Source organism: Penicillium angulare (assembly GCF_028827245.1).
Source record: "Penicillium angulare strain IBT 27051 chromosome Unknown utg000003l_segment0_segment0, whole genome shotgun sequence".
Taxonomy (NCBI): Eukaryota; Fungi; Ascomycota; class Eurotiomycetes; order Eurotiales; family Aspergillaceae; genus Penicillium; species Penicillium angulare.
Genome location: NW_026623162.1, coordinates 1782642 through 1808623, shown reverse-complemented (window position 1 = coordinate 1808623; position 25982 = coordinate 1782642). Strand labels below are relative to the sequence as shown.

The 25982-nt window shown below is 47.2% G+C and overlaps 10 protein-coding genes across 10 annotated transcripts; 4 read left to right on the top strand and 6 right to left on the bottom strand.

The window, feature by feature from the left end:
* Nucleotides 1-1888: 1888 nt before the first annotated feature.
* N7478_002834 (putative voltage-gated chloride channel (ClcA)) lies at nt 1889-4754 on the top strand (the record flags this gene model as incomplete). Its single annotated transcript, XM_056919048.1, has 3 exons — nt 1889-4099; nt 4155-4541; nt 4599-4754. The coding sequence occupies 3 exons, from the start codon at nt 1889-1891 to the stop codon at nt 4752-4754; spliced, it is 2754 nt and encodes a 917-aa protein (XP_056782206.1).
* Nucleotides 4755-5034: 280 nt separating this feature from the next.
* N7478_002833 (dihydrofolate reductase) lies at nt 5035-5829 on the bottom strand (the record flags this gene model as incomplete). Its single annotated transcript, XM_056919047.1, has 1 exon — nt 5035-5829. One exon carries the CDS (start codon nt 5827-5829, stop codon nt 5035-5037), a length of 795 nt encoding a protein of 264 aa, XP_056782205.1.
* A 485-nt stretch (nt 5830-6314) lies between these two features.
* Nucleotides 6315-6923, bottom strand: N7478_002832 (RNA polymerase II mediator complex head subunit MED22; the record flags this gene model as incomplete). The annotated part of the gene is made up of 4 exons (XM_056919046.1): nt 6315-6503; nt 6612-6680; nt 6745-6809; nt 6890-6923. 4 exons carry the CDS (start codon nt 6921-6923, stop codon nt 6315-6317), a joined length of 357 nt encoding a protein of 118 aa, XP_056782204.1.
* Nucleotides 6924-7435: 512 nt separating this feature from the next.
* Nucleotides 7436-8475, bottom strand: N7478_002831 (spliceosome-associated CWC15 family protein; the record flags this gene model as incomplete). Its single annotated transcript, XM_056919045.1, has 7 exons — nt 7436-7453; nt 7510-7545; nt 7599-7769; nt 7825-8194; nt 8255-8331; nt 8386-8408; nt 8466-8475. 7 exons carry the CDS (start codon nt 8473-8475, stop codon nt 7436-7438), a joined length of 705 nt encoding a protein of 234 aa, XP_056782203.1.
* Nucleotides 8476-9142: 667 nt separating this feature from the next.
* On the bottom strand, nt 9143-9559 carry N7478_002830 (uncharacterized protein; the record flags this gene model as incomplete). Its single annotated transcript, XM_056919044.1, has 1 exon — nt 9143-9559. One exon carries the CDS (start codon nt 9557-9559, stop codon nt 9143-9145), a length of 417 nt encoding a protein of 138 aa, XP_056782202.1.
* Nucleotides 9560-11052: 1493 nt separating this feature from the next.
* On the top strand, nt 11053-11898 carry N7478_002829 (uncharacterized protein; the record flags this gene model as incomplete). The annotated part of the gene is made up of 1 exon (XM_056919043.1): nt 11053-11898. The coding sequence occupies one exon, from the start codon at nt 11053-11055 to the stop codon at nt 11896-11898; it is 846 nt and encodes a 281-aa protein (XP_056782201.1).
* Nucleotides 11899-14450: 2552 nt separating this feature from the next.
* N7478_002828 (uncharacterized protein) lies at nt 14451-15389 on the top strand (the record flags this gene model as incomplete). Its single annotated transcript, XM_056919042.1, has 1 exon — nt 14451-15389. The coding sequence occupies one exon, from the start codon at nt 14451-14453 to the stop codon at nt 15387-15389; it is 939 nt and encodes a 312-aa protein (XP_056782200.1).
* Nucleotides 15390-16113: 724 nt separating this feature from the next.
* Nucleotides 16114-20291, bottom strand: N7478_002827 (aminophospholipid-translocating P4-type ATPase DRS2; the record flags this gene model as incomplete). Its single annotated transcript, XM_056919041.1, has 3 exons — nt 16114-16965; nt 17023-17326; nt 17383-20291. The coding sequence occupies 3 exons, from the start codon at nt 20289-20291 to the stop codon at nt 16114-16116; spliced, it is 4065 nt and encodes a 1354-aa protein (XP_056782199.1).
* Nucleotides 20292-21089: 798 nt separating this feature from the next.
* Nucleotides 21090-22200, bottom strand: N7478_002826 (exosome non-catalytic core subunit RRP45; the record flags this gene model as incomplete). The annotated part of the gene is made up of 3 exons (XM_056919040.1): nt 21090-21684; nt 21760-21879; nt 21944-22200. The coding sequence occupies 3 exons, from the start codon at nt 22198-22200 to the stop codon at nt 21090-21092; spliced, it is 972 nt and encodes a 323-aa protein (XP_056782198.1).
* Nucleotides 22201-24035: 1835 nt separating this feature from the next.
* N7478_002825 (dicarboxylic amino acid permease agtA) lies at nt 24036-25982 on the top strand (the record flags this gene model as incomplete). Its single annotated transcript, XM_056919039.1, has 5 exons — nt 24036-24198; nt 24258-24315; nt 24396-24402; nt 24454-24614; nt 24668-25982. The coding sequence occupies 5 exons, from the start codon at nt 24036-24038 to the stop codon at nt 25980-25982; spliced, it is 1704 nt and encodes a 567-aa protein (XP_056782197.1).

Genomic DNA, 25982 nt, shown 5'->3' with positions numbered 1-25982 from the left:
AACACATTATTGGCGTGGATGGTGGTATATCCTCTAGTGATTATTAGTTCTTCATGTTCGTATCTGAATGAATGGAATATTGAATTGATCTTAAATAAAATTCTTACCCGAACCCACGATTAATCACGTCCAATTTACGGCTGTATGCTGTCATAAAAATCAGCAAAGATGAACAGACCATCTATGAACGATGTTTTGAATTTGAATTCACACACCATCTTGCATTGCTGGTTGAAAGCCAAAGCTCAATGCCGGATCACTGCCCATTTGGGTAATGGAGTCTCCGAAGAGAATAAACTGGTCATAGACCTTGCCGGTGACCCCATTTGAGCTGGCCATTGTTAATGAGAGGTATAATTGAAGAGAATAGAAGTTGGAATTCCAGAAAACTGGAAAAATGAGGGACTATGCCAGCCTTTAAAGTGTCGAGTGTTGTTGGTGGGGGGAATTTTGTAGCTCCGTGGGCAGAATGGCAAGTGGGACCTTTTTGATAGATGGATTTCTCCACCAATTGCAGTGCAAGACTGGATCTGTTTACGATTTAGCTACAGTGTGAATTCGATTGAAACGAGGGATCTTGCGTCTTAGATAATGTATTTTCCAGATATCTAGAGGTAATAGTCTACATGATTCATGATCAGGTTTCGTAGTTGAGAGGTTTAATTTATAGTTCTCCTGATTTATGGTTGCACTTCGGGCCAAAGCAATCTGATCAGATTGCTAATATAGTTCTTGCTACCGCTGGATATATCTGATGCAGGTCGAAAACGGATCGAAGATATTCGGGTCGTTGTCCCGAAATCTATGAGAGGGATTAGTCTGAAGCTTATTACTTAGAACCTACATGATAAGATGGCCTTGGTGCATTCTATTCGACTGTAGACCCAGGTATATCCATGTACTGCATTCAAAATTATTATACAGTAGTATTATATTTCAAAAAATTGAATCTTCTATATCTGTAATCACGTTATATTTTTTCGCAATATGTCTCAGGGCTTTATCATGGATATTCGATGTTGACCTCCCTCGATCGACATAGCGGGGGATCGACGGGTTGGATGCCGCACGCACGACTAGTAACTTCATGCACCACGAATGTCTCAGTTTCGCGGTTACTGACTAGCTATAGCGCATATGGGGTATGCCCTGATCCCGTGCTTTGATCGGATAGGAAATGATATTGAACTAAGCTGTTCTTTGAGATGAAAAGAGACTCTGATGCCGGGCGGAACAGAGCCTCTCACGATTATCGAATACAATGTTAGACACTACCCAAGCCGAGAATGTTCAAAATAGGGTGAGATTGTCATGAGGATGCATGGGCGTTGACTCCCCGCACTGGACCCTCTCACCTGCCTCCTTTCTACTCCAATAAGATGAGGTGATTTGACCCCGACGGAACATGTGAAGCGGGTTCCATCTACTTAATCAAAACAAAACACTGGAGAATACTTTCGGTCAGCGCGGACAAAGAGGCAAATTTCTAAGATACTAGTCCAAGATCGAATCAAAATAGAAGCTGAGATGCAAGAACATAAATTCTAATATATTAGACCGCGAATAAGTAAGCAGAATGTGGGGAGAAAACCGTTAAGATGTGCGGTGGGCCCGCCTCCCTCACCTGACGCGTTCCCTATCATCTGCTGCCCGCACTGGACATTCTTCTTGAGCTGGTGAAACACTTGCCTAAGTATTGGGGCCATGGTTCCTAGTAAGTATTTTTCTCTCTTTCTTCTTTCTCCCCTCTCATACATGTCTAGTCATCCCAATGCGGACCCTTTTTTCTTTCTTCAGGATTTCCGTGGGAAGCACCATTCATAGCTAACGTTCCCCAAGATCAGGCTTCCACACTATATCGTCGAGGCGTAACCGTTCCCTATTATCCATGCCTCGCTCAGTTCCACAGCTTGCTCCTTCACGGGGCGAGCAAGACGAGGCTCAGATAGACACCCCTGCCTCTCGTACAGCCCCTCCGTCACCAACCGCTCACCGCCGCCGAAGCTACCTATCCGAAGAACATACCGGGTACCAGTCGCTGGACTCCCACCTAGAAGCTAGTGAGACTACAAGTCTACTGGGACCACCGGCTCAACCACAGCGCCGAGCTCCACGTCGTTCATATACTAGCATATCAGGGGTATCGGGCCCCGACTCACTACGCTATCTCCTGGGTGCGGGGAGCTTGCGTCGGGTACGAAACCACAGTCGGACAAACTCGGTACGGAGGCAAATTAGTCGGCGGAGTAGTATCGGAGAGACCGATGGTCTTTTAGATGGGGATGGAGATGGGTACGGTGAAAGATCAGCCAGTTTGCCACCGTCGACAAAGAACGGACTGACTGCGTCATCGTTCCTGGACGAGCGCACCTGGTACGATCAATTTACATCAACAGATTGGGTACACGATAGTATTGCAGACGGAGCACGACTTCGTCAATTACGGCGGAGGAAGGATGTTCGTGGCCGACTATTGGCAGTGTTCGACAGCGCACAGGGTTGGATTCTCGTGGCCTTGACAGGTTGCATCACGGCCGCAATTGCGTACTTTGTGGATGTCACTGAGAGCAGGGCATTCGATGCGAAGCTCGGATTCTGTCATTCGCGCTGGTTTGCAAGTCGGAGCATATGTTGCGATGGTGCGTCAACCTGTGATGCGTGGAGGTCATGGGCGCAGATCTTCAGACCTTCTGGTACGGATAATAAATGGATAGACTTTGTGATGTTTGTCATCTCGGTGATCATTCTTGCAATGATATCATGCGCCTTGACTCTTCTCACAAAGACTGTTGTACCATCTTCGATCTCTTTAGCCACCCTCGACGAAAACCTGGGGGCCGATGCCCGTGGGAAGACTTTTAGCACTGGCGGTTCAGGCTCTCCGGAGTCCCAAACGAGCCCCCATGGAACCTTTCCAAATACGCCTTCTCGGCCGGCAATGATATATTACTCTGCTGCTGGTAGCGGAGTTGCGGAGGTGAAGGTGATCAACAGTGGATTTGTTTTGCATGGGTACCTTGGTTTCAAGACTTTGATTATTAAGACGATTGCTCTGATATTCAGTATTTCATCTGGTCTGAGCCTGGGAAAGGAGGGGCCATATGTTCACATTGCTACTTGTGTGGGCAATGTTCTCTGTCGATTGTTCGCCAAGTACAACCAAAATGACGGGAAAAGGCGAGAAGTACTGAGTGCTGCTGCTGCGAGTGGAGTTGCGGTGGCCTTCGGCGCACCTATCGGAGGTGTTCTTTTTAGTCTTGAAGAGGTCAGCTACTATTTCCCACCTAAGACGCTCTTCCGAACATTCTTTTGTTGCATCGCGGCTGCTTTGTCCTTGAAGTTTCTCAACCCATACGGCACTGGGAAAATTGTTCTTTTCGAAGTGAGATACCTTTCGGACTGGGAGATGTTCGAGATCTTCATCTTCATCTTCCTCGGCATACTCGGAGGTGCGGTTGGCGCCCTTTTCATTAAAGCATCCAGCTTGTGGGCGCGATCGTTTCGTCGGATCCCTGCAATTAAACGGTGGCCTATGCTCGAAGTCTTTTTGGTCGCAATTGTCACTGGGCTAGCCAGCTTCTGGAACCGATATACCAAATTAAGCGTTAGTGAGCTTCTATTTGAGCTCACCAGTCCCTGTGAACGCCTCTCCCAAGATGGCACTGGATTATGTCCTCACGAGGGTGGTATATTGGATACTATCAAATACCTACTTGCTGCACTCGTCATAAAAAGTTTTCTCACTGTTATCACCTTTGGTATTAAAGTTCCAGCTGGTATTTACGTCCCGTCAATGGTGGTTGGTGGTTTGATGGGTCGAATAGTCGGGCATGTCGTCCAATACTGGGTGGCTAATAACCCGACCTTTTTCCTATTCAACTCTTGCCCTGCAGTCCCTGGAATGGAGTCTTGTGTGACTCCAGGAGTTTACGCTCTTGTTGCTGCAGGTGCCACAATGTGTGGAGTCACTCGACTATCAGTGACATTGGCTGTGATACTCTTTGAACTGACAGGAAGTTTGAACCATGTTCTTCCATTCTCACTTTCTGTCCTTTGTGCCAAATGGACGGCAGATGCGATCGAGCCCCGCAGTATCTATGTAAGTTCATACCCTCACGTTCTTGATCACCCACCACAGATCTAATATTGTGCAGGACTTCTTAACCGACATGAACGCCTATCCCTTCCTCGATAACAAACTCCAACCTCTTTCAGAAGCTGAGCTTGGTGATATCGTTCGGCCCGTACGAAGAGACCGTATAATCGATATCTCTAACTCACCATTTGTTGCTGCAACGGATCTTCGTCTGAAGCTCGAGCATCTCCTGATGGCAGGCGAACTTGATAGCGGCTTACCGATTCTACGAGATGGTATCCTAGCAGGCTTGATTCCGGCTCCTGATCTAGAGTTCGCATTAGACAGCCTTGGTGACGACGAGGACAACGCAGTTTGCCTAATGGCACTAGACTCCTCACTTGCAATCTACGAAAGCGATAATGAAGATGTTGTACAGGAGGATTTCACCCGCTACATCGACCCTGTAAGTTGATCCCATGATGGAATATGATGTTTACCCGCGTATTAATTTTCACCATAGGCCCCCATTGCCCTTGACGTGCATTCTCCCATCGACTTGGTTTACCAGTGCTTTGCCAAGCTCGGTCTCCGATATCTCTGTGTGCTCCACAATGGCCACTACGCTGGCCTCGTGCACAAAAAGGCATTTGTGAAATTTATGAAGCAGAACGAGTAACTAAGCTTCTTTCGACGGACATGATTCCTTGCATATTTGTTTTGATTTCAGCATCGGCGTTTCTGATTCGGTGGTTCATGCCTTTCCCCATCCATCTGTCGGCAACATTGATCTTTGCATTGCATATACGTTCCTTCCAGGAATGCAGCGCCAGCTTCCTGGACTGTAAATAAGACTCTTCTTACGCATATCATACGTCAAATAGAACTTTCCAGTCCAACGAATACCGACCTATTTAGAGTAGTATATAAACCCGAAACAAATGACATTTTCAAAACATCTATCCCAACCTCTCAAACCCAACCATCTGCACTTCACATTCCCCTTCACGCTTCCACTCCCCAGTAACCTCCTCTCCAACCCACTCCGAAAGCTCCTCAGAACCAACGCTCCTCCACCCACTAACCTTATCCATCGAATCCAACGGCCAAAAAGTATCACACTCAAACAGCACCTCCTCCCCACCTTCAGTCTTCCTAACAACATTCGTCATAACAACTCTAACAGGTCGTCCACGAAGTTTCAACCCATCACTCGCATCCCGTAACACAGCCCCATAAATCTCCGCCCCCCCAATAACAAAAATCTTCCCCAATCCTTCCATTCCCTCCAACTCCTTAAGCGCAGCATCCAAACTCGGCATAACAATCGCATCAGTTTCTTGCCCCGGTTCCTCGACTTTCTCTTTCCCTTCTTCAGCAGCCTTAGCAGCCATCTTGGCCTTCTTGGCCTCTAGCTCCTTCAACACGCTCTCGGATACAGAACCGGTCGTATCCCGCGAGATGACAACGCTAATTCTCTTCCCGAGCGGACGGAGAGACTTCGGTACAGAGTCGTAGGTCTTTCGGCCCATTATGATTGCGTTGGTTGTTCCTTTTTGCGGGGGGCGGGATGTTACGCGCGCAAAGAATGACATGTCTGTTTTTATGCGTGGCCAGGGTAGTGTGCCGTTTAGGCCTATGCCGAGGCGCGTTTCATCGTGCGTGTGAGCTGACGCGACGCGGATGGGCGTCGTCGCGACGATGAGCGTGAGGGGAAGAGAGTGGGAAATTGGTGATGTTGTGGGAGGTGGCATTGTGTTTGTTTTCTCCACTCTCTTTCTTGTATTGAGGATGTGTGGGTTGTGGGAAGTTCGAGGAGATGTTTAAGGTACTTTTTGGGAGAAGAAGTGTTTATCGGATAGCTTATCGGCCGGCCCCGCGTGAGTGAGTCTATAAAGCATACTTGAGCTGGAGGTATAGAACGTCCGCGGAGACTAACATTGGAAGCTACAAGTAGGTAAATCGTGGAATTATCCCGTTAATCTTATAATTGGATTATGAATATGATCTTAAAATCGGTGTAGTACGTCTTCAATCATACTGAGGATTTATAAGTCCACTACGTCGGCCATGAGTGCATACACTCTAGATCGTGACAGCAATGAACATGAACTTTGTCCAAGAAAGGATGAAAAGATTTGCTCGAAACAACCAGGTATATCAAATACCAAAACAGTCCCATAAACGCCTTTGGCTAGTAAGCCCAATGCAATATAGCGCACAACAATTCTCAACCGTTTTATTTCCCCGGCGCCAGCTTCGAGAGGCCACCCCCCTCAACAGCTTTTTGTACAGCAGCTGCGTCTTTCTCTAGATTTTCTCGACGTTGTACGTCTCTTTCATCTTCGCCGAGGGTATTCAAGTTACCGAATAGCCAGGTCTCTTTCATGGTTCTGGTTAATGCGAGGATGTCTTCGGCGGCACGGATCTAGATTGAAAAGATATTTAGTCCCGATCAATTTGAAAGTGCAGAATAATTGATTTTCGAGTTGAAAGGTAGATTCTCTCGATTTCTTTAACTTTAGGACTGGCTTACCAGAGCTGTTGATTCGACATCTAGCTGATATGTCTCCACGGCGCTGGAAGTGTAGCTAGGGTTCTCGACCTGCGGAACAATAATCGTCAATTGGCATAATTTAAAATGTGTCATCAACGTAGGTAGACCTTACAGTCGCTGTGGCCATGATATTTTCGAATCGTTGGAGTAGTTGTGAGATATCGGTGTTGATGCGATCTGACGAAGGGAGCGTTAGCTTGTTTCGCTTTGGAGCTTGGATCCACTTGATTTCAGCTAAATGGCGATTGGCAACGTACGATGCAGCACCTTGGCTGTTGGTTGGGACTCCATACTGAGGTGTTTAAAGACAGGAAGTTGGTGCTCGTTCTTGCGGCAGATCAGGACGATAAGCTTGAGCGGTGAATGGGGAGGAAGTGGGGCTCTTTGAGCCCCGGATTTATACAATGTTTCCATGCTTAATGGGCTATCTATTTCTTATTTTCTTACTTAAAGCTCAGATTGTACGAGAGGCCCCGAATTTTGTCCGTTTCAAATATGCAAGAATTTTGTTTATTTCCCATCGTAGCATTAAGAGGTATGGATACCGATCCTATGTCAGCTCCGCGGTCGCCAGACTGATATAAATGTCTATTATCTATCGCCCATAGCGTGATGTGCAGCATTGGCTGATGCCGGGGTAGTGAGCTTTTCTTTACCAGTTCTTTGACGGATCTCACTGTGTGGCCAATGCATCGCCGAAGGAAGAAGCGAGATGGTTGTTCAGAGGATGGAGTAGAACCGGTGCACCCATGGGTAAATCTTGCAGATGCAAATTATGATTGATTGTAGATAGATTGCGGTCTTTAACGAACGTATTTTGACTATGATTTATGGTTAGCTAGGCCCAACATGACTGTTTCATTGATCATGTACATACCATAAATCTCTTGTGGAAGTCAGATCGCAGCAAATCCTATGTATCATGTCAGTATATGCCGTGAATGGAAAAGCAGGGCGTAGTCTTACGTTTACGAACTCCTTCCCATCCTGCTTCTCAGTTCCTCGGGCTTGGTTCTTGAAGACGACATCATCGTCCCATCGTCGCTTCATATTGAAGTCTTGCGAGTTAAGAAGAGGGTTTCCTCGAGCAATATCAACCTCTCGTTGCTCCTCTACTTCAAGCGCTCGTTCTTGTTCCTGAAGGAAGAAATCAGCATGCGCTGGCAATATGAATCAATAACATTCAACAAACCTCTTTCTCCTTCTGAGCCAATCGTTCTTTCTTGATCTGCTCCAGCTCGCGCATCAACGCAGCCTCGTCATCGTCATCATCGCTATCCTCTTCCTCGCTGCTGTCTTCTTCCGACCCATCTGAATCGGCATCTATATCTCGCGATTCTTCTAAGATGCGTCGCCGCTTCGCTTCTGGGTCTTCGGCCTGTTCGCCATCCTCCGCTTGTCCTTCCGCAGATTCAAGCTGTCGCTTTGGAGCCGGCTCCGTAGCAGCTGTTTCGTCGACGGGAACACCGTTCTTCTTGGCGAAGTGTGCAGCCTCAGCCTTCAGGAGCTCGGCGCGAAGATCGCGGACTTCGTTGTCGGCGTCACCACCTTGACCGGGTTGTCTGGGCGATTGTTAGCTAGTGTCCGGATGATTTGAGCGTCGCGAGATGCAATTTGCGTACCGGACTTTGAGGTGTGTATGTGCGGGGAGGAGTCGCTGGTGATATGCTGGGCCACGGAGGGCTTCTTTGCCTTGCGCCTGTTCACATTAAAGTTAGAATTGCGATTAAAGGAAGAGTCGAAATGTCCGTACCGGGTCGAATGTGGGTCGGTGAGCTGGAAAAATGTCAATTCATGTAATACAGAATCATTTGGATAAGGTATTCTTCTTACCTGTAGTCATTTTGGCGGTGGTGTGGAATGGGGAGATATAAGAGACGCTTTCCAGGAACCTGATCTTTAAGGAAGGCTTGGCGCTAGAAGATGCGTCTTGAACACAGGCGGGTCTGCCAACTGGGACGATCATGTGATGTATCGGCATATTGTAGTTCCGCCTCCGAGATATATCCGAGCGGCGACAGCAACCTCACATAATTTACCTCGATAGAATGGCATTTGAACGCGTCTTAGCTAGGCGCTTGTTAATTAAATCCACGCTGTACCTGAAGATGGAAATATTGTCGATGCTGTACAATTGAGTATCGAACCCGGGTCTTATCGGTAGTATCGGGTACTTGGTATACATGGATAGATCAGGTGGACAAGCCACCTTCCAATCCACAGAATAGGAAGGCACAATACCAACAGTGGAAGTAAGTACAACCCAGATAACTTGAGTTTAAATAAATCAATCTCTATTTTAATCTTCCTTCCACAGCCGAGCTGGCGCTCATTGCTAGTTCCACGGGGGGTTCATCCAGCTGAGAAGGCTCCTTGCCTGTGGTTTTTGACGACGAAGATGCTTGTCGCTGACAGCTTAATAGCTCTGAAAGTAGCGGCGAAATTTGCTGTTCAAGCGGAGATTTCATTTGCGAAGCAATCTCGCCAGTAACTGTCATATCCTCGGCGAACTAATGGTAGAAAGATTTCGCAACGTGTAATGGCCGAGAATCAATATTCGTCTGGTATGATTCAAGGAACTTCAAGGTGTTTTCGTGTACCCGAAGAAGACACCCATACCGCGGAAGATAGTCTTGGTACGGCTTTGTGGTACATATTTCAGGCATAAGAGGTGGAAGAGTCTCGTGGCCCTGTGTCAGAAAGTTCACCAGGATAGAGATTTTGTCTCTAGCTTTGAGTACTGCCGATGCATGGGTGTCGATCTTGATCATGGAGCTGGCATCTTTGCTGATATGTTGGGACCCCTGATTGTCCTCGTTGTAGGTTCTCAGACTGTTGTGGTGGCTCACGTAAAGCTTGCTTGTTGGGACAGTCAGTTCAAAGTGCGCATTCGGTAGGCTTGGGTCTTCAGACTCTTCACCATACATTGTGACGGCTTATAAGAGATATTCGTCAAGTTGGACTGGTTCAGGTGAGAAGAGGAAGGGAAAAAAGGATTTTGAAGTTGTTTATGGAAGGGAGAGCGAAAGAAGCTGAAGAGAAGCTCAAGGATGAACCAAGGTGAAAGTAGATGGCGAGAGAAGAAGATGGGAAGAAACAGGTGGAATAGATAGGAAGTCACGAATGAGAAATGGGCCCCAACCTTGGAAATATGGCGTTTAATATTTAGAGTGTAATATGCTGTGTTTGGAAAATCAATCAGCAGTGTCACAAAAGAGATAGGAGCATGTCCGAGGGTGATAGATGTGGGAATAGAAGAAGCTAGAAGAGACCTCGGGCTAAATCATATAGATAGAAAGCTGTGCATGACTGAATTACTTACTATATTATTCTCGTCAAATCAGAAATTGGAATGAGGCAGTTCGTGGTTGCCTAGCAGGGTAGGCTGCATCTTCTATAACTTACTGACCCTTGAAATTGGCGATATTTCCCACGGTAAAACATCCATCTTACATGTTGTCCTGATCATTAAATCAGATACTCATCGCTATAGTAGGACACATTGAAACAGTCTTTTGGCTTCTCGCTTTTTGAGTTAATATATAGACACACTGGCACTTATCAAGGTTTTCAGGTTTCCATCATTGCCATAACAACAACTTGTATATTCGAGCTGGCTATGGCCGTAGCCGAGTTTTCTCCCAAGGATCTCAATGAACACTGTTCAAGTTTAGGAACTTTTAAAAACTTTCAAGTCAAGGATGTAAGTTATAATATTTTCAAGGTTGATAGTAGTATGTATTCCCCAGTTATTACCTAGTCCACTTGCACAGTCACTATAGCTGTTAACTAGACTGATCAGGTGACCAAGCTCGGCATAACATAACTCCGGTCTCGAGATCTATGTGTCACGTGCAATATGCAATAGTAATTCGCCCTCGCAGATAGGAGCCGTTTGGACCTGCGCGCTTATCAGTTCAAACGTTGGCTCCACACCGCATCCCGAAGTCGGGGTGGATGGACGAATGATTTGGGTGTGATAGTATGATTATAGGCCATATCAAGTCAACGAAGAGCTTTTTATTATAGTAGAAAAATCACATCGTAGCCTCATGAAAGTACCCAATAGAATGCAATTGCACAAGCGCTAAACCTCAAGTGCTCCAGTCAAAATAGAGCTTTTCCGGCACTTGAACCCCACGCACGGATGCCACTGTCGGCCTGATCCGAGGGGAGTCGTCGGCCAACGCCGGGGATTTCCCGTGGAGCGGAGAACCAAGAAGAATCGCTATTTACATAATGTGCGGGGAATTTCAATCTCTCTTGGTCGGTTTTCTTTAATATAACCTCAACCCCCCCCCCTTCAGAGCTTTGTCAATTGTCATATCCCCTATAATATCAAACCTCCAACCTGGCCCCACCAACATTGGAGGTCCTCGTCTTTGAATAACTCCCCATTTCACCTAACCACCACCCCGCCATGGGTAACGACAAGAGAGTCGGTGCCTACTATGCACCAACCGGTGGTCTGCCACCACAAAGCCAGCTTTTGACCGACCGCGCCATGTTCACCGAAGCCTACGCTGTCATCCCCAAAGGCGTATTCAGCGACATCGTGACCAGCTTCCTTCCCTTCTGGGAAAAGACCCGTCTCTGGGTAATTGCCCGCCCACTTTCCGGCTTCGCCGAGACCTTCTCTCAATATATCATGGAAGTGCAGCCCGGTGGTGGCAGCGAGCGTGCCGAATTAGACGACGCCGCTGAAGGTGTGCTCTTCGTGGTCGAGGGCGAGATCACCGTCACTCTGGCTGGCCAGAAGCACACTCTCACCGAGGGCGGATATGCCTTCCTCCCACCCAAGAGCGGCTGGACTCTCCGCAACGAGGGCGCAAGCACTGCCCGTTTCCACTGGATTCGCAAGGCCTACGAGGCTGTTGAGGGACTGGATGCTCCCGAGCCCCTGTTTCTGAATGATAAAGAGGTCGCACCCACTGCTATGCCGAATACCGATGGTGCTTGGGCGACTACTCGCTTTGTTGACCCGAATGATTTGCGCCATGATATGCATGTTACTATCGTTACTTTCGAGCCTGGTGGCACCATTCCTTTTGCTGAGACCCATGTTATGGAGCATGGTCTTTATGTACTGGAGGGTAAGGCTGTGTACCGACTCAATCAGGACTGGGTTGAGGTTGAAGCTGGTGACTTTATGTGGTTGCGCGCTTTCTGCCCACAGGCTTGTTATGCTGGTGGCCCTGGAAAGTTCCGATACTTGCTTTACAAGGATGTGAACCGTCACATGAAGTTCCCTGGATCTCGACTTTGAGTTCAGATCGAGCATAGCAATGCTGCTTCATGCGAGGTTATAACTGGAACTAGGAATTGGTGAATATTTCAGTTTGAAAACGAACTACTTATCGAGCAAGAAAGCTCAAAGTCATATTTTGGAAGCAAGATACGATACCCAGTGCGATGTGATAAAACTCCGTCATACAACGGGAAAGCGATTGGCGTCTTCAGACTAGGCACTCGGCGCACAAATCTCTCTTAATGATTTCAGAGAATCAAAGAACGCATGTGGACTCAACTCGGCCCAGAAAAGTGACGGAAACAATATGTTGAAGAGTCAGGAAACATTGAGTTACCTACGTGACCCCAAACTTGATAGATGCTAAACTAGACGACGAAACTGTGAGACATGTATGAATTAAATGAAACTAAGCTTTTATTCCAGCCCTGGAGACGATTGGACCTATGTAGCACAACGCGACACGAAATTCTGACGAAGGAAATAGCGTCCACCTTAAAGTATACATGAATCCAAGCTTAGAAGCTGCTCGGAGAACAGACGTACCTTCCAGTCCACACCAAAAGCTGAACCAAATACAATGATAACCTTCAATGTCCTGCCTTTGATTCCTGTAGATGTTGCAAATCACCGAGAGCTTTGGAGCAAAGCGATAGCTCTCTCGAATTATTCTGGAAGGTTTACTCCTACCATACTATACAATCCAAGTTCAAACTTGAACTATAAACCTGTCCCTATTCCAGTAGATCTATAATATATTCGATTTATATTATGGATGAAGTATAAATATCCCATCTCAATCTGACCATCTGGCGGGATTACCCCATAACAACGTCCTTGTTGGGCACTAACACGCTGAAAGTGGAAAATAAAGAGAAAAAAAGCCATAGGCCAAAATTTCCAGACGCAGGAGAATGTCCCCAAATTATAACTTATCAAAGCTAGTAGAGACTTAACCTCCTATCTCCGCACTTACGCGCCCGGCGTTCCTGCATTCCTGCGGCCCCCAACCAACACTCGGGCAAAGTTCCCGACTCGAGACCACGACAAGAAAATGCATGGACGACCCTCAACTTGTAAATCTCTCCGGACAAGGGTTCTCAAAAAATGCGGTCTGGTGCGGCTCTTCTCTTCGATACCTCATATGCGGGGCAATTATCTGTTGAAGGGATCCGGACCGAGACAGCCCCCAAATAATACAAGCAAATACTTGATCCCTTGTCCAATCGGTTATACCGGTGGCTTCTACAGGGATCTTCCTCATTCTTCTATAGGGTGGGGAGCCACGCGATTGCATGCGATGTGTGCTGGATCTAGTAATAACCCGGTTTTGAGCGAGAAAGAGGCTGCTTATGGGGTCCACAAAGACGGACACCATGCTGTCTAGTTTTCTTTGATATCATCTGGAATGTTACATGCGGCTGAAAGGATTTGAGAAGATCGGAGTGACGTGGTCGAATGGAATTGAGGTGGGCGTTTGGTTCATTCGTCATGACTTGAACACCCATGGGCTGGGGGTGAACATGATGAAACCTAGGGACAGTTTGGTACCCGTTTCAAGCTTCTTTTCAATCGGTTATGTTGCTATATCTAAAAAAGCACCTATACGAGATGCTTTTATGAATGTCACTTCTTTATGTAGCGAAAAAACAGGTATTCATGTCGGAGTTATCCAATCTTCAAGGAAGTACTTCGAAGGTTGAAGAGCCCAATTATGTACCCGGTAATGCCTGGTCGAATGTCCAATACTAGCATGTACAATGCTCCACTTCAAGGCTGCATCCATGCATCACAAACCTCCAGGATTGAGCGGCTCTAAATCCTGTTCTTGCACCGACATTCTCCTAATGAATGAACAGGAATGACCCTCTTGATTCTCCTGTTTACACGCTAGACTTGCATGTGCATGCTGCTGCCGCTTCAAATTCCGGATTGTATGCCTTGAGAGAAAAGTCCGGATGTGAAGGGATTCAAGGCTTACCGGAGAAGACCAAAGTCTCGACCTGAAACACGCTCTGGGCCTATCATTAGGAGCCGGGGGCACCAGTATCCTGGCTAGTGGGAACTAGCGTGGCCGAGGACCACTCTCTCCCATCAAACAATGAGTCCCTTCGTGCGAAGTGACCAACGGTGAGTACGAGGTCCCTGTGTTAGCGTGTGATTCCATGCATAAGTGCGTGGTATATGGGTCCGTGGTTGGATCGTGGTTGGTCCGAGAACGCCTCGGCGGCTAACAGAGTGTCGATGGCTCCATCATAGTTGATCGGCGGTGATTGGTGTAAACGGGTCCCACATTACCATAGAAATATATGATTGGCCGAAGAGACAGTCAAAAGGCCTTGTATTGTTAACAACGGTGAGCTAGAAATGAGGTTAATTAGGCAGGTTTGGATGATAGCGTCGTTGGTTGGTGCGGGGGTTTGGAAGTGTGGATTCCCCTGCATTACAACTATATCAGTGCCCCCGTTTCGCCCATGCGTTCTCCTGATTTCTTTTCTCCAGTGAAGTGGTTCTTGGATTCTTCAACTCGACATACTCATTCCTTCATCCAAACTTCCTTCAACTTCATCATGGGTGTTATTCGTCTTCCCCGTCCAGCAGGCATCTATGTCCCTCGCACATCAATAGAATCAATCTCTGCACCCCTTTCTCCCGAATTCAATTATGACTCTGAAGCCGTTCTTCCTTCCTTAATCCCAGCACTCGAATACATCTCCTCGAAGCTCCAACAAAAAATGATGCACGTTACCCTCCTCGTCGGTCGCGGGAAACCTCTCCAAACAGAAGTCTCCGACCTAATGGTCATTCCAATCTCACGACTCGAACAATCCTCCTACCGCGTCCTTGAACGCGCCATGGAAAAGTGCTCTAAGAAGTTCTGCTCCATGGCAAACTGGAGCGACGCACTGGGTCGCAGCCAACACGCCCGTCAAACAAACGAGTACCTCGTCCGACAATCAATTATCCAAAACGAAGTCGTCTTCAGCCAAGAAGGTCTCACCCTTCTAAACATGGATCGCATCTACACATTCAAACGTCGACTTTTCGTGCTCTCTACCGGTCCTAATCCTCGCCCAGAAGATCACTCTATGGTCTCTTGTGTACAGCTTCTGCGCCGGTTGATGGGCGATTTCCCAGGCCGAACATTCAGTAAAGCATTCTTTCACCGTGTATACGAGCAGTTGGATGTTCGTGATGAACTCCTTACTGCTGTTGCGGCTGCTTATAAGAATATTCATAAGCAGGATGCTATTATACTGCCTACTAGGGGTACGGCTGAGAGTACAAAGAATATTCCTATCAAGACGATTCGTGTTCGTCGCAATCCTCCTCGTACACATGCGAAGAAGAATATTTATTCTAAGAGAGGACCTAAGACTCCTCTATCTGCGTCGGATGTTACTCCTATCACGCGAAATGAGTGGAATATGTTCAGTCAGGATTTACGACAGGTTCAGCCTACTGTTACTAAATGGACTCCATCGCCGGTTGTCTATGTCGGAGCGTGAGCAAGACGCATTCTGGTTAATCGGAATTTAATTGTTTATTATTCCTGAGACATTGAAGATGTCCTGGATACCTTCCGTGGGAGTTGGAAAGAAAATAACCCCCGCTATAACCAGCATTTCGGCCTTCATGCCCATTTACTGACCAGCCTTGACCTCTTGGTTGATCGGTCGCTGATCCTGGTTGAAATTGCCAAGGAAAGAACGCACAGTTGAATCGAGATATTCTTTAACTGCTAGCGTCTAAGATTGCCAATTATGGATGAAGAATGGTTTATTACTTCTTGTTTGTATAATTAATTTTACGAAGCGATGATAATGAATGATCAAAAGGAGTTCTTCTCTTTCAAAATTGTCCCAACTATATAGCCGTAATGTAGGCTGTAAGATGCAATCCGTTTCAAGTACTTAATAATCTAGATCCAAATTTAGAACCTCTATATTTAGAAACTTGAACATGGGGAATGATTAGGGGGTCATATTTGTTTCATGTCCAATTGATACTCAAGACTAAAAACACCCACTAACAAAGTATATGTCACAAACCTCCTCCAGCTCGATAGCCTAGCTATCACATAACAAGCTAGAGGTAGAAAATCAGATGAAAATGGAAAATGTAGAAAATACAAAAAAATACAACGCTACCAATCACTTGGCAATCATGCACAGCCACATATCAGAAACAAAAAAAATGCAACCGGGACAAAAAAAGCGAATGCCAGATTGATCATAAGCCTGGAGGCCTCGAGCTCGCCATCTCTCCATATCGTCCACGACCCTGTGTGGTATCGTAAGCATTCAAGACACGCATTTGACCACCGTCATCGGCTTGAGAAAAGGCATATCCACGCTGCTTGCGCATACGTTGCACCTGGCGGACTTTTCGAATAGCCTTCTGGAATTGTTCCATCCGGGGTCGGTAGTCTTGGACGTTATATTTTTGAATCTCCTGAACATGGTGATAATGCTGGGGATAGTACATGCGCTTCGCATACTTCCAGGCGAAATCACGCAGGAGACATAAGCAGGGCAAGGCGATGGCCATCAGGTAGAAGATGGGGGACTTGAATAGGACGGGGATCGTGCCGTAGTATTCTTGGGAGAATCCGAGGGCGGGAGCGGCATAACCGTAAGCTGGAAGGAAGATGATCCACAGGACCATGGATCCGGGAATAGCGATGAAGGTGTATTTGGTCCAGATGTTGGAGATTAGAGCTGCCTTTCCAAGCACGGTTCCCAGGACAGCGGTGTATAGTGCTTCGCCCCAGACCCAGTGGCCGGCGGTTTGGCCATTCATCAGTGGAAGATCCCATAGGAAGATCAGTTCAGAGGCGATATAGAGAAGCAGTGAGTGGAAGAATCCGTTCAGAACCCAGGCCCAGAAACTATGTTTCTTGAAGAAAAGTCCTTTCTGGCCCATCTGGTAAAGTTGAGGGTAACGATCCAACAGGCGAGCGGAGATGTACTGGTCAAAGATACCCATGGCAAACGGAGGGAGAACGGTGAAAAGCACGTTGTAGTAAGACAGCGTCCACGATTCGTAGATAACCTCTCCTGAGAAGGCATTTTGGAACGAGTACTGAGCAAATGTTAGAATACTTTTTGTCTTGATACCGAAGTGAGAGTCCGAACTTACCCAGAATTGTGTCATGTATAGAGTGATATTCTTGTAGAACGAGTACAGAATGACGCGACTGATACGGGAGTAACTCCACGATCCGTGTACCAAGAGAAGTTTTCGAAGGAATCTGAATTGAGCGATTGCCACATCAGCTGATCGGGCGGCTTGAAGACCTTCCATACCACTGATACCAACACCGACATGGGCAGCTTGGATCATGGAAACGTCGTTCGCACCGTCACCGATAGCCAGAAGTAGGGACTTGAGGTGACGTTTGACAAGTTTGACGACCAGGGCTTTTTGCAAGGGAGACACACGGCTAAAGTAGTGTCGATTAGTTACTAATTCCACATGAAGATTTTTTGTAAGACTTACCAGCAAACCACAGCCTTGCACATCACGGCAAGGTCCAAGAACAACTTCTCCATGTTCTTCTCCAAAGCGAAAGTCAAGGACTTTCCGTCAATGACCAAAGCGAGGGTCTCAATATCACCAGAGCTCGCTTGACTTTTAACTGCGTCCAGTTTCGATTGTAAATTGGCTCGCGTAGCTTCGGCATTCTCTTCATTGATGATCAGAAGCGTCATATCTTCAGAAATGAGCTTACAAGACATGCCAATGTTAATTGCAGTCTCTTGTCGGTCACCAGTCAAGACCCAGATCTTGATTCCGGCAGTCTGAAGGGTATGAATGGTATCAGGTACGCCGTCCTGCAAGCGATCCTCAATGGCAGTAGCACCAAGGAGATAGAAGTCCCTTTCAATCAGCTCAGCTGCCTTGTCCAGTTCATCGGCACGATTTCCACCAACAGTGGTATTGGCCTTGTCAAAGATCTGCCACCATTGTTGGAACTCAGCCTCGGGGACCTCACGCATAGCTAGACAAAGAGTACGGAGACCATCAGAAGCATACTCCTCCAGATGCTGGAGGGTTGTTTCCACGGTCGGGTTGTCCGCATGAAGTCGCTCAAGAATGACAGTGTCAGCACCCTTGCAGTAAATCCGAACCTTGCCATCTGGACAACGGAAAATAGTCGACATTCGCTTTCGGGTTGAGTTGAATTCGCACACGGCCAAAAGCTCGTACTCGAATTCCTGGCCACCAGCTTCGAAAATAACAGACCTAGGTCGTCGATTGGTGAATCTGTAGCCTAGAGTTGCAGCTCCATCTACCAAGGCTCCCTCGTCGGGTGAGGCTGCCTGGTATTTGATGTCATTAGGATCACTTCCGGTGCGTTCTGGAATGACGGTATGACAAGTAGCCAAGAGTGTAAGGAATTCTTGGATAGCTTTCTGACTTGGATGCGACTGAATGTTTTGGCGAAGGGTCTTGAAATCGTAAATACCGTACTCTGCGTCCTCCTCCGAAGTAACGCGTCGGTCTTCCGGAACATCGTCTCCATACTGGATACCAGCAATAGTGCATTGTTTGAACTCCATCTGATTGCAGGTCAAGGTTCCCGTCTTATCAGAGAAGATATATTCGATCTGACCAAGCTCTTCGACTAAAGAGGATGTACGACATGTTGCTGCAGTATCGGTCTCCACGTGGTAAATATCAAGGTCGGAATTGATGAGATAGGCTTGGAAATATTTGACGATTTCAATGGTGACAAAGAGGGAGATAGGAACCAAGTTAGAATAAAGCACCCAGTAGGTAAAGATATCCATGAAGAACTGTTTGACTAGGTTGACGTCTCCGTAATCCAGGTAAGCGAGCGATTTGGCCTTTGTTTTGCGAATGACCAAATCACCAACTGAACTAACAACACTAAGCGCAACCAGAATACCTACAAGCATCAGAATTTGGATATTAACCATCCGCTCGACAGCCGTACGCTTGATGGGTGTTGCAGTCGCATTTCGCATCAACTTAGTCTCGTGACCGGTGAAAACAACAATACCATGAATCCAGGGAGTATTGCGCAGAGTAGCACCACGAAGAAGAAGCTGATCAGGAGCAAGAGACAATTCCTTTTCGCCACCGCCCGCACTCATGGTCAATGTAGCTTCGTAGGTGTACAAACTGCTGTTTGGCTGTTCGGATCGAACACGTCCACCAAGTCGACTCAAATCGCTGGGGCTAACAAGGTTCGCAGTCTCGGGAATGGCTTGCTTGATCTTCAGGTTCGTCTCGCCATCCAAGTTGGCAGTTTCAATGTAACATAGACCCTCCGGCTCAGACGAGGCCAAGAGGACTAAATCAGCCGGGAATGGTTGTTCTGACTCAACACGGACTATGTCACCAACCACAACATCGACCCACTTGGCCTCATGGAACGAGGAGCCGCGAAGTACCTGCGTCTTTGAGAAATTTAATCCTCGATCGGACATTCGGCGCTTATAGTCTTCGACTAACTCCTTTATAGCGGATACCAGTAACACGATGGCCAGCGGAACGATGGTGGTGTATCTGCTTGTCGGGGAAACATTGGGAATTTGTTGGAGGACAGCGGTGAGCAAGAAGAAAAGGTTGGCGTATTTGGAGAATTGCTCGAAGAGGAATTTGGGGATAAAAGTGAAGATGTTGTATTTTGCGGTTGAAACGTGGTTGCTTACGAACCTGTGCGAAGCGTTGGCAGGGGGGTTGTTGAGCTGAATCATGCGAGGGCCCAGGGTTGCGGGGTCGACCTTCCGTCGTCCGAATATCGATTTCGCGTTGAAGCTCTTTTTTTGTTTGGGCGCAGATGATCTGTCGGTGGAACTGTCTATTGTAGCACTTCTCGCTCCAGCTTCTGTTAATGGAAGGTCCATCTCAGAATACTGAGGCGCCATTCCAAACATGTATTTTGCCTTGCCCACGATTCCACCTCCAAGACCCATAATGCTATTCCGTTCATTCGCCTTCCGCACAGGATGCGCGCCGGATAGCCGGTCCTCATCCGCATCGAGGTCATAGTAGCCTGAATGGGAATCTTCAAGTTCGTCAAAGGAGTATCGTTGATAATTGTTCAATCCAGAGGTCTGGGAGTATGTGCGGGTCATGGGGTCGTCGGAGTAGGGGTCATTCATGTAAACGCCTGTACCGGCGGGATGCGCCGGACCGGGAGCTGCATTATGATGAGCGCCTGTTTGTGGCGACCGACTGCCGACAAAGCTGTCGTAGGATACGGAAGGGCGAGGCGGCTCCGTATGGGGTTGGTCGGAATCGTTGATGTTGAAATGTTCTAGGAGATGCTCATCATTTACCGGCGGAGGTTGGCCGGAGCTATATGATGGACCCGAGTCCAGAAGCAGGTCATCATGACCTTCTGCTGGATGCGATCCGGGAGGCCTACCGGCCATGCTGGCGCGGGGAGGAAGCTAATACCCTCAGTGAGCGCGGTCGTTATGCCCCTGAGGCATGGATCAGGACAAAGGGAAATCGAAGGTAATCGGGATATCGCAGTTGGGTCTATCGAAGCAGGTTCAAGAGATAGATAGGCAGTGTAGGGAGACGATGGAGTGCCGAGTCACTGCGTTGGAGTGAGAAAAAAAAGGTAAGGCGAATAGGAATGAAGTGGCTTAGCGGGCGAAGGCAGCGAGTAACTGTTATGATCGTCCCGCTTTTTTTCGGGGCGGTAAAAACCCCCAACTCTAAGGTGATAGAGAGATCGACTCTTAATTTAATTCTGATAGATATAAAACTTTCTCTTAATTAGAGTTGATCAATTAGATGCATTTCTAGAGCTAATAAAATATTGATTGGCATGAAACGCCGCGCTCTATGAATAGGAGACCAACAGGTCCCTTGGCATCTCCCGGCGCAGTCGGACATAAATTAACCAAGCGCTAAACATCCACTCTCGGGAGCCTTACTACACCCATGAGATGGTTAAATGATGATCGGCAGACTATACAAACAAAATTGGTGATAAATTTCAAGGCTAGGGACTACGGACGCACGATTGGGTCATGTTGTTTGTTATTTTTCTTTGCCATTTCTAGGAAAACTGCAAGGGGTCTCGATCAAATGATGCAATTGGTCCTCGTTGTATGATTAAAAAAAATGCCAAGATGAAAAAGCCACGCGAAACTCCAGTGCCATGATCATGAACGTTCTAAGTCATAGAACATTTGAGTCGTGAATTGTTGTAACTGCAATTAGCGGTCATTCGCTGCCCGCGATTCATCGGCCATGCCCAGCTTTGCCCGCTTTGCAAGGTCAGCCTGCAGCACCTTGTCCAACTGCGTATTAAGCTCCTTTACTTTTTGCAGCGCGATATCAGTCTTTTCAACAACGGACATAGGATTCAGAGATGCGCCCGAGAATTTAGAGACAAAGCAGACCTCACCGCCACTGTTGATACCAATTACCATTTCTCCTTCCGCTGCTTGCTCTTCCTTGCGTGTAGCGTCGACAACGATATTATTTCCTTCGTTGAATGTGCAAAATGAAACGGAAAGAGGCTTGTGAGTAATGTTGAGGGCGACTGGAACTCGTTCCTCCACTCCATAGACGACAACCTGACCATCGCGCACCACTGCATCGGGCCGGCGGAAATGTTGCAGCCCAGTCATGACCGCGATACATGCGGCATCGGTGAGGTTACCATCGTAGTCGAGCACGTGTACATCAGCGCGAATGCTCCAGCAGCTGACACCTTTTAAGATGCAGAGTGATTCAGTGTCGAGGGCATTAGAATGACGAACGACTCGATCGAGAACGTGTGTGACGTGGGTTTCGTAATCGGTTGAGCTGTAAGAAGAAATCGCTATATAAGTAGGAAGTTTTTCCAACGGCGAAAGAGGAAATTCCATAATTGGAACTTACCGGCCATTCTCCCATGCCGGAGAGCCCATCGCACTCAGTTCCATTGCAATATTGAAGAGGCCATCGAAGGGACGATCATCGCGCGGCTTTGTCACTTCAGCGGATATACGAACGACAAGGCTAAAAACTTGTGTTAGAGATGCTATTGATCTTTTTTTATGCGCCAAGGAAAACCAAAACGTACCTAGTTTTGCCCAGTTGGAGCTTCACATGCCCATATTCCTCGCCGAAAGTGATGTTGAGAGGTCGAAATTGGTCCGCTCCACGGCCATCTAGACGTGTGTCTTCTTTGAGGGCATTGAGGATAAATTCCTGCTCAACAAGCGCAGGGGGTGCTTCTCTAGCCATTCTAATATTGGGCCTGTCTGGAGCAGGAGGAGATTTCGTAGTATGTGGATTCGGCGGCTTGACTTCTACCCATTTTGCCCGGAAAGGCAGCATTCTGGCGTTGAGCCAATTGGCCAATCACAGGGCTTTAGATGGAGGCGGTGTCAATGGCGGTATGGAAGTTATTCAGGCGGTGAAGGCAACAATTCTTCCAGATTCGCTTATGTCATGAATTTTCACCCCACATTCTAGATTGATCTGTGCTACATGTAACAACTTTTCAACGAAGTTCTTATATTCACCAGTGTACACGGCTTATTTATGAGGTTGTGAATCACAAGCATAGCTCCTGGGTACCAAATGTATACCAATATTCCTGATGAAAAACTTTTAGCCAACTACATACACATATGGGCTTTTTCGAATTGCTGTGATACTATATACTGCAGGCTGGGACTGTGGCAGCTTCCGATTCCGATCACTTTGAGTAAAGGTTGGGCCAAGGTTGGGCCAGTCCCAGAGACCTGAAATATTTTCATTTTTAGAAATTGCCAACTTTAGGTAGCCTTTGAAGCACGAAATAATTCGGAGTTCACTAACAACATGATCCTGCAGACTACATAGGAACCACCTTGAATAACTATTTAATGCATCCCAATCTATGACTGGCAGTCCTAACGATTTATCTGAAGTTTCGTAATTGACTCTGGGGTGCATGCATCATGTGTATGGAAACCTGGGGTATCTCCAAGTCCCATAAGAACCATGGACGCAAGGAGCAATGTAGAGAGGTCCAAGCTGTCCATAACCACTATTGGTTGGGGTAGTTCAAGTTGATCTTGGCGCATGGAGACGGCCCGCCTAAGCCACATCTCTCAAGGCTTTGCCCACGACCAACATCATGCAACTAGCACGCGTGATGAGAAATTTTTGGTCGAGGGATCTGAGGGCTGAGCTAGAGAAGTTGAAGGTGGCGTCTTACTTCGCCTATCAATATTCTGGATATCCTACTATGTCGCCTACATTTATTCGCGACATCTTTTATTAGAGATGATCGGCATATGTTGACATCTCACGCCTTCTGCGCCCCTCAGAATACATCCACTATGCACATCAATGTGATAACCATTCCACACTTTATATGAAATACTGATTATACCACGGAAGGGTTCAAAAATTACCGATGGCAAACGATAAGCTTGTTCAAACTCCCCGCTTGACACCCGCAGGCCAAAATGGAATAACCTTTACCTTCCAACTTCCAAGACCTTGGCGCCTAGACACTTTACCCAAGCGGGGCAAAGTCATCATTCTTATCAAAGGGAGCTGAGATAGAGAATTTTGGCCTAGAATACTGTATACAGTAATCAGCTATCCATGATGAGGGAAGGCGTAGGGAAGGCATAGGATACCTCGCGCATATGTTGAGTGATGGATAAAACGGGTGATACGACACAGCCCTGAAGATATGTACGAAGAACCCTGCAGCTGACTGCACCTGGGCACAGAAGAAACTCCAAGGCTCATTCTCACTCGTATTAGAACTTTCTTCACTATCTCTTGGCTAGACAGCAGGCGTTGTAACGTTATCTTCCTAGGTGGTGCGTCATTCGATTTTCTCCGCATTCTAGGTGGCCACATGTGCACGCGAGAGGAAGAAAAACAGCCTCCTTGGCTCTCCAATCAGCTGGTTAGGAAATGAATTCTTACTAAGAAATACAACAGGCTTGTTGTGCTAGTAGTGCTTTTCTTATCTCTACTAACGGGGGCGCCTCCTCTTGTTATAAAGTGTGGTGACTGCTCGTCTTTGGACTTAAGTTTCCTGACCACTTCTCTCACTTGCCATAATCAACCCCCTACCTTTCTTTCCCTTTACCATCAAGGATCTAGGGAATAATAGTCGAAAGAACTCAAGTCACATTAATCGTTTGACTCTGTGCCAAGCACCTATGACGGACCCAGAGGCCAAGGCTGGGGTCTTCCCCTCTAAGACTCCACTCAAAAATGAATACAGCGGAGAAGATGTCACCGTCGCAGAAGAAGATGGATTGTCTAATCCAAACCATGTGGACCTTCACCGAGCTCTCAAGGCTCGACACATTACTATGATTGGTAGGATCGACCCTGATTTGCGTTACTTCAAGGCTGAGTGGAGGACTGACGGTTTTCAGCTATTGGTGGAGCGATAGGAACAGGCTTGATTATCGGAACAGGTGAAGCTCTCGCCAAGTACGTTCCAAAATTTTCATCAATTCAAAAATCAAGACAAAAATCAAAATAACACATGCTAACTTTCGGTTCTTTTACAGGGCTGGGGTATATATCCGCTACAGTGTTTGGAAGAATGACATGTGCTAACTGCGATAGCCCGCTGCCATCTTGATCGCTTACGCTTGGGTGGGATTCATTGTTTACCTCGTCATGTGCGCTCTCGGGGAAATGGCTGCCTGGCTGCCACTGCCATCGGGTTTCACAGGTTACGCGGTACGGTTCGTCGACCCGGCTCTCGGGTTTACTCTAGGATGGACGTATGTATCATCTCTTCCCTGCGGAATTTCAAAAATACTAAACAAAAGTTTAGATATTGGTTTAAGTATATCATTCTCTCACCAAATCAACTGACAGCAGGCGCGCTGGTCATATCGTATTGGATACCGAAGGAAAAGGTCAATCCTGGCGTGTGGATCACTATCTTCCTAATACTGATTATCTCCATCAACTACTTCGGGGTCCGCTTCTTCGGCGAATTTGAGTTCTGGCTTTCCTCGTTCAAGGTGGTAGTCATTCTCGGCATTATTCTTCTCTCGTTCATCCTCATGCTAGGAGGAGGCCCGGACCATGATCGCAAAGGCTTTCGGTACTGGAAAAATCCAGGAGCATTCAACACGTACATTGAAAAAGGAGACGCCGGTCGATTTCTAGCTTTCTGGTCTACCATGGTTTCTGCTACCTTCGCATATCTCGGAACAGAGTTGGTCGGTGTGACTGTCGGCGAGGCCCAGAACCCACGACGAACTATTCCCAGAGCGATCAAGTTGACATTCTGGCGAATCCTTGTCTTTTATGTACTCTCGGTCCTTCTTGTCGGCACTTTAGTACCGTACAATCATAAAAAACTCGCTTTCGCCGTTGGAGCTAGTAGCTCAGCAGCCGCATCCCCGTTCGTTGTTGCTATCGAGCTCTCTGGTATTCCGGTCCTCTCTCATATCCTGAATGCATGCATTCTTCTATTCGTGTTCTCCGCCGCCAACTCCGACTTATACATCGCAACGCGTACCATCTATGGTTTGTCCCGTGAAGGAAAAGCCCCTAAAATTTTCTCACGAACCGATCGCCGTGGAATTCCTGTCTTCGCCTTAGCTGCCAGCTCCCTATTCTTGCTGCTCTCGTACATGAACGTGTCGAGTGATTCAAAGGTCATCTTCAAATACTTCGTGAACCTAGTGACTATCTTCGGCCTGCTTACCTGGATTTCGATTTTGGTTACACACATTTACTTCGTCCGTGCACGAAAGGCGCAGAATGTCCCTGTTGAAAGTCTTGCATATGTCGCACCCTTCGGTGTGGTGGGGTCCTATGGTGCTCTGGTCTTCTGCATTATCATCGCCCTAACCAAAAACTATGATGTTTTCACGCACAATGCAAAGTGGGGCAACTTTGACTACAAGAGCTTCATCACGGCTTATCTCGGCATCCCGCTTTATCTGATTCTTATTTTCGGATACAAATTCACGACTGGTTGCAAGGGTGTTGATCCCGCGACAGCTGATCTGTGGACTGGAAAGGATGAAATAGACCGCGAGGAGGCTGCTTATCTTGCTCGGAAAGATGCCGAGATTCAAAAACATGCTGGCTCTCACTGGTTCTACAGAACATTTGTTTCGTGGCTTTTCTAA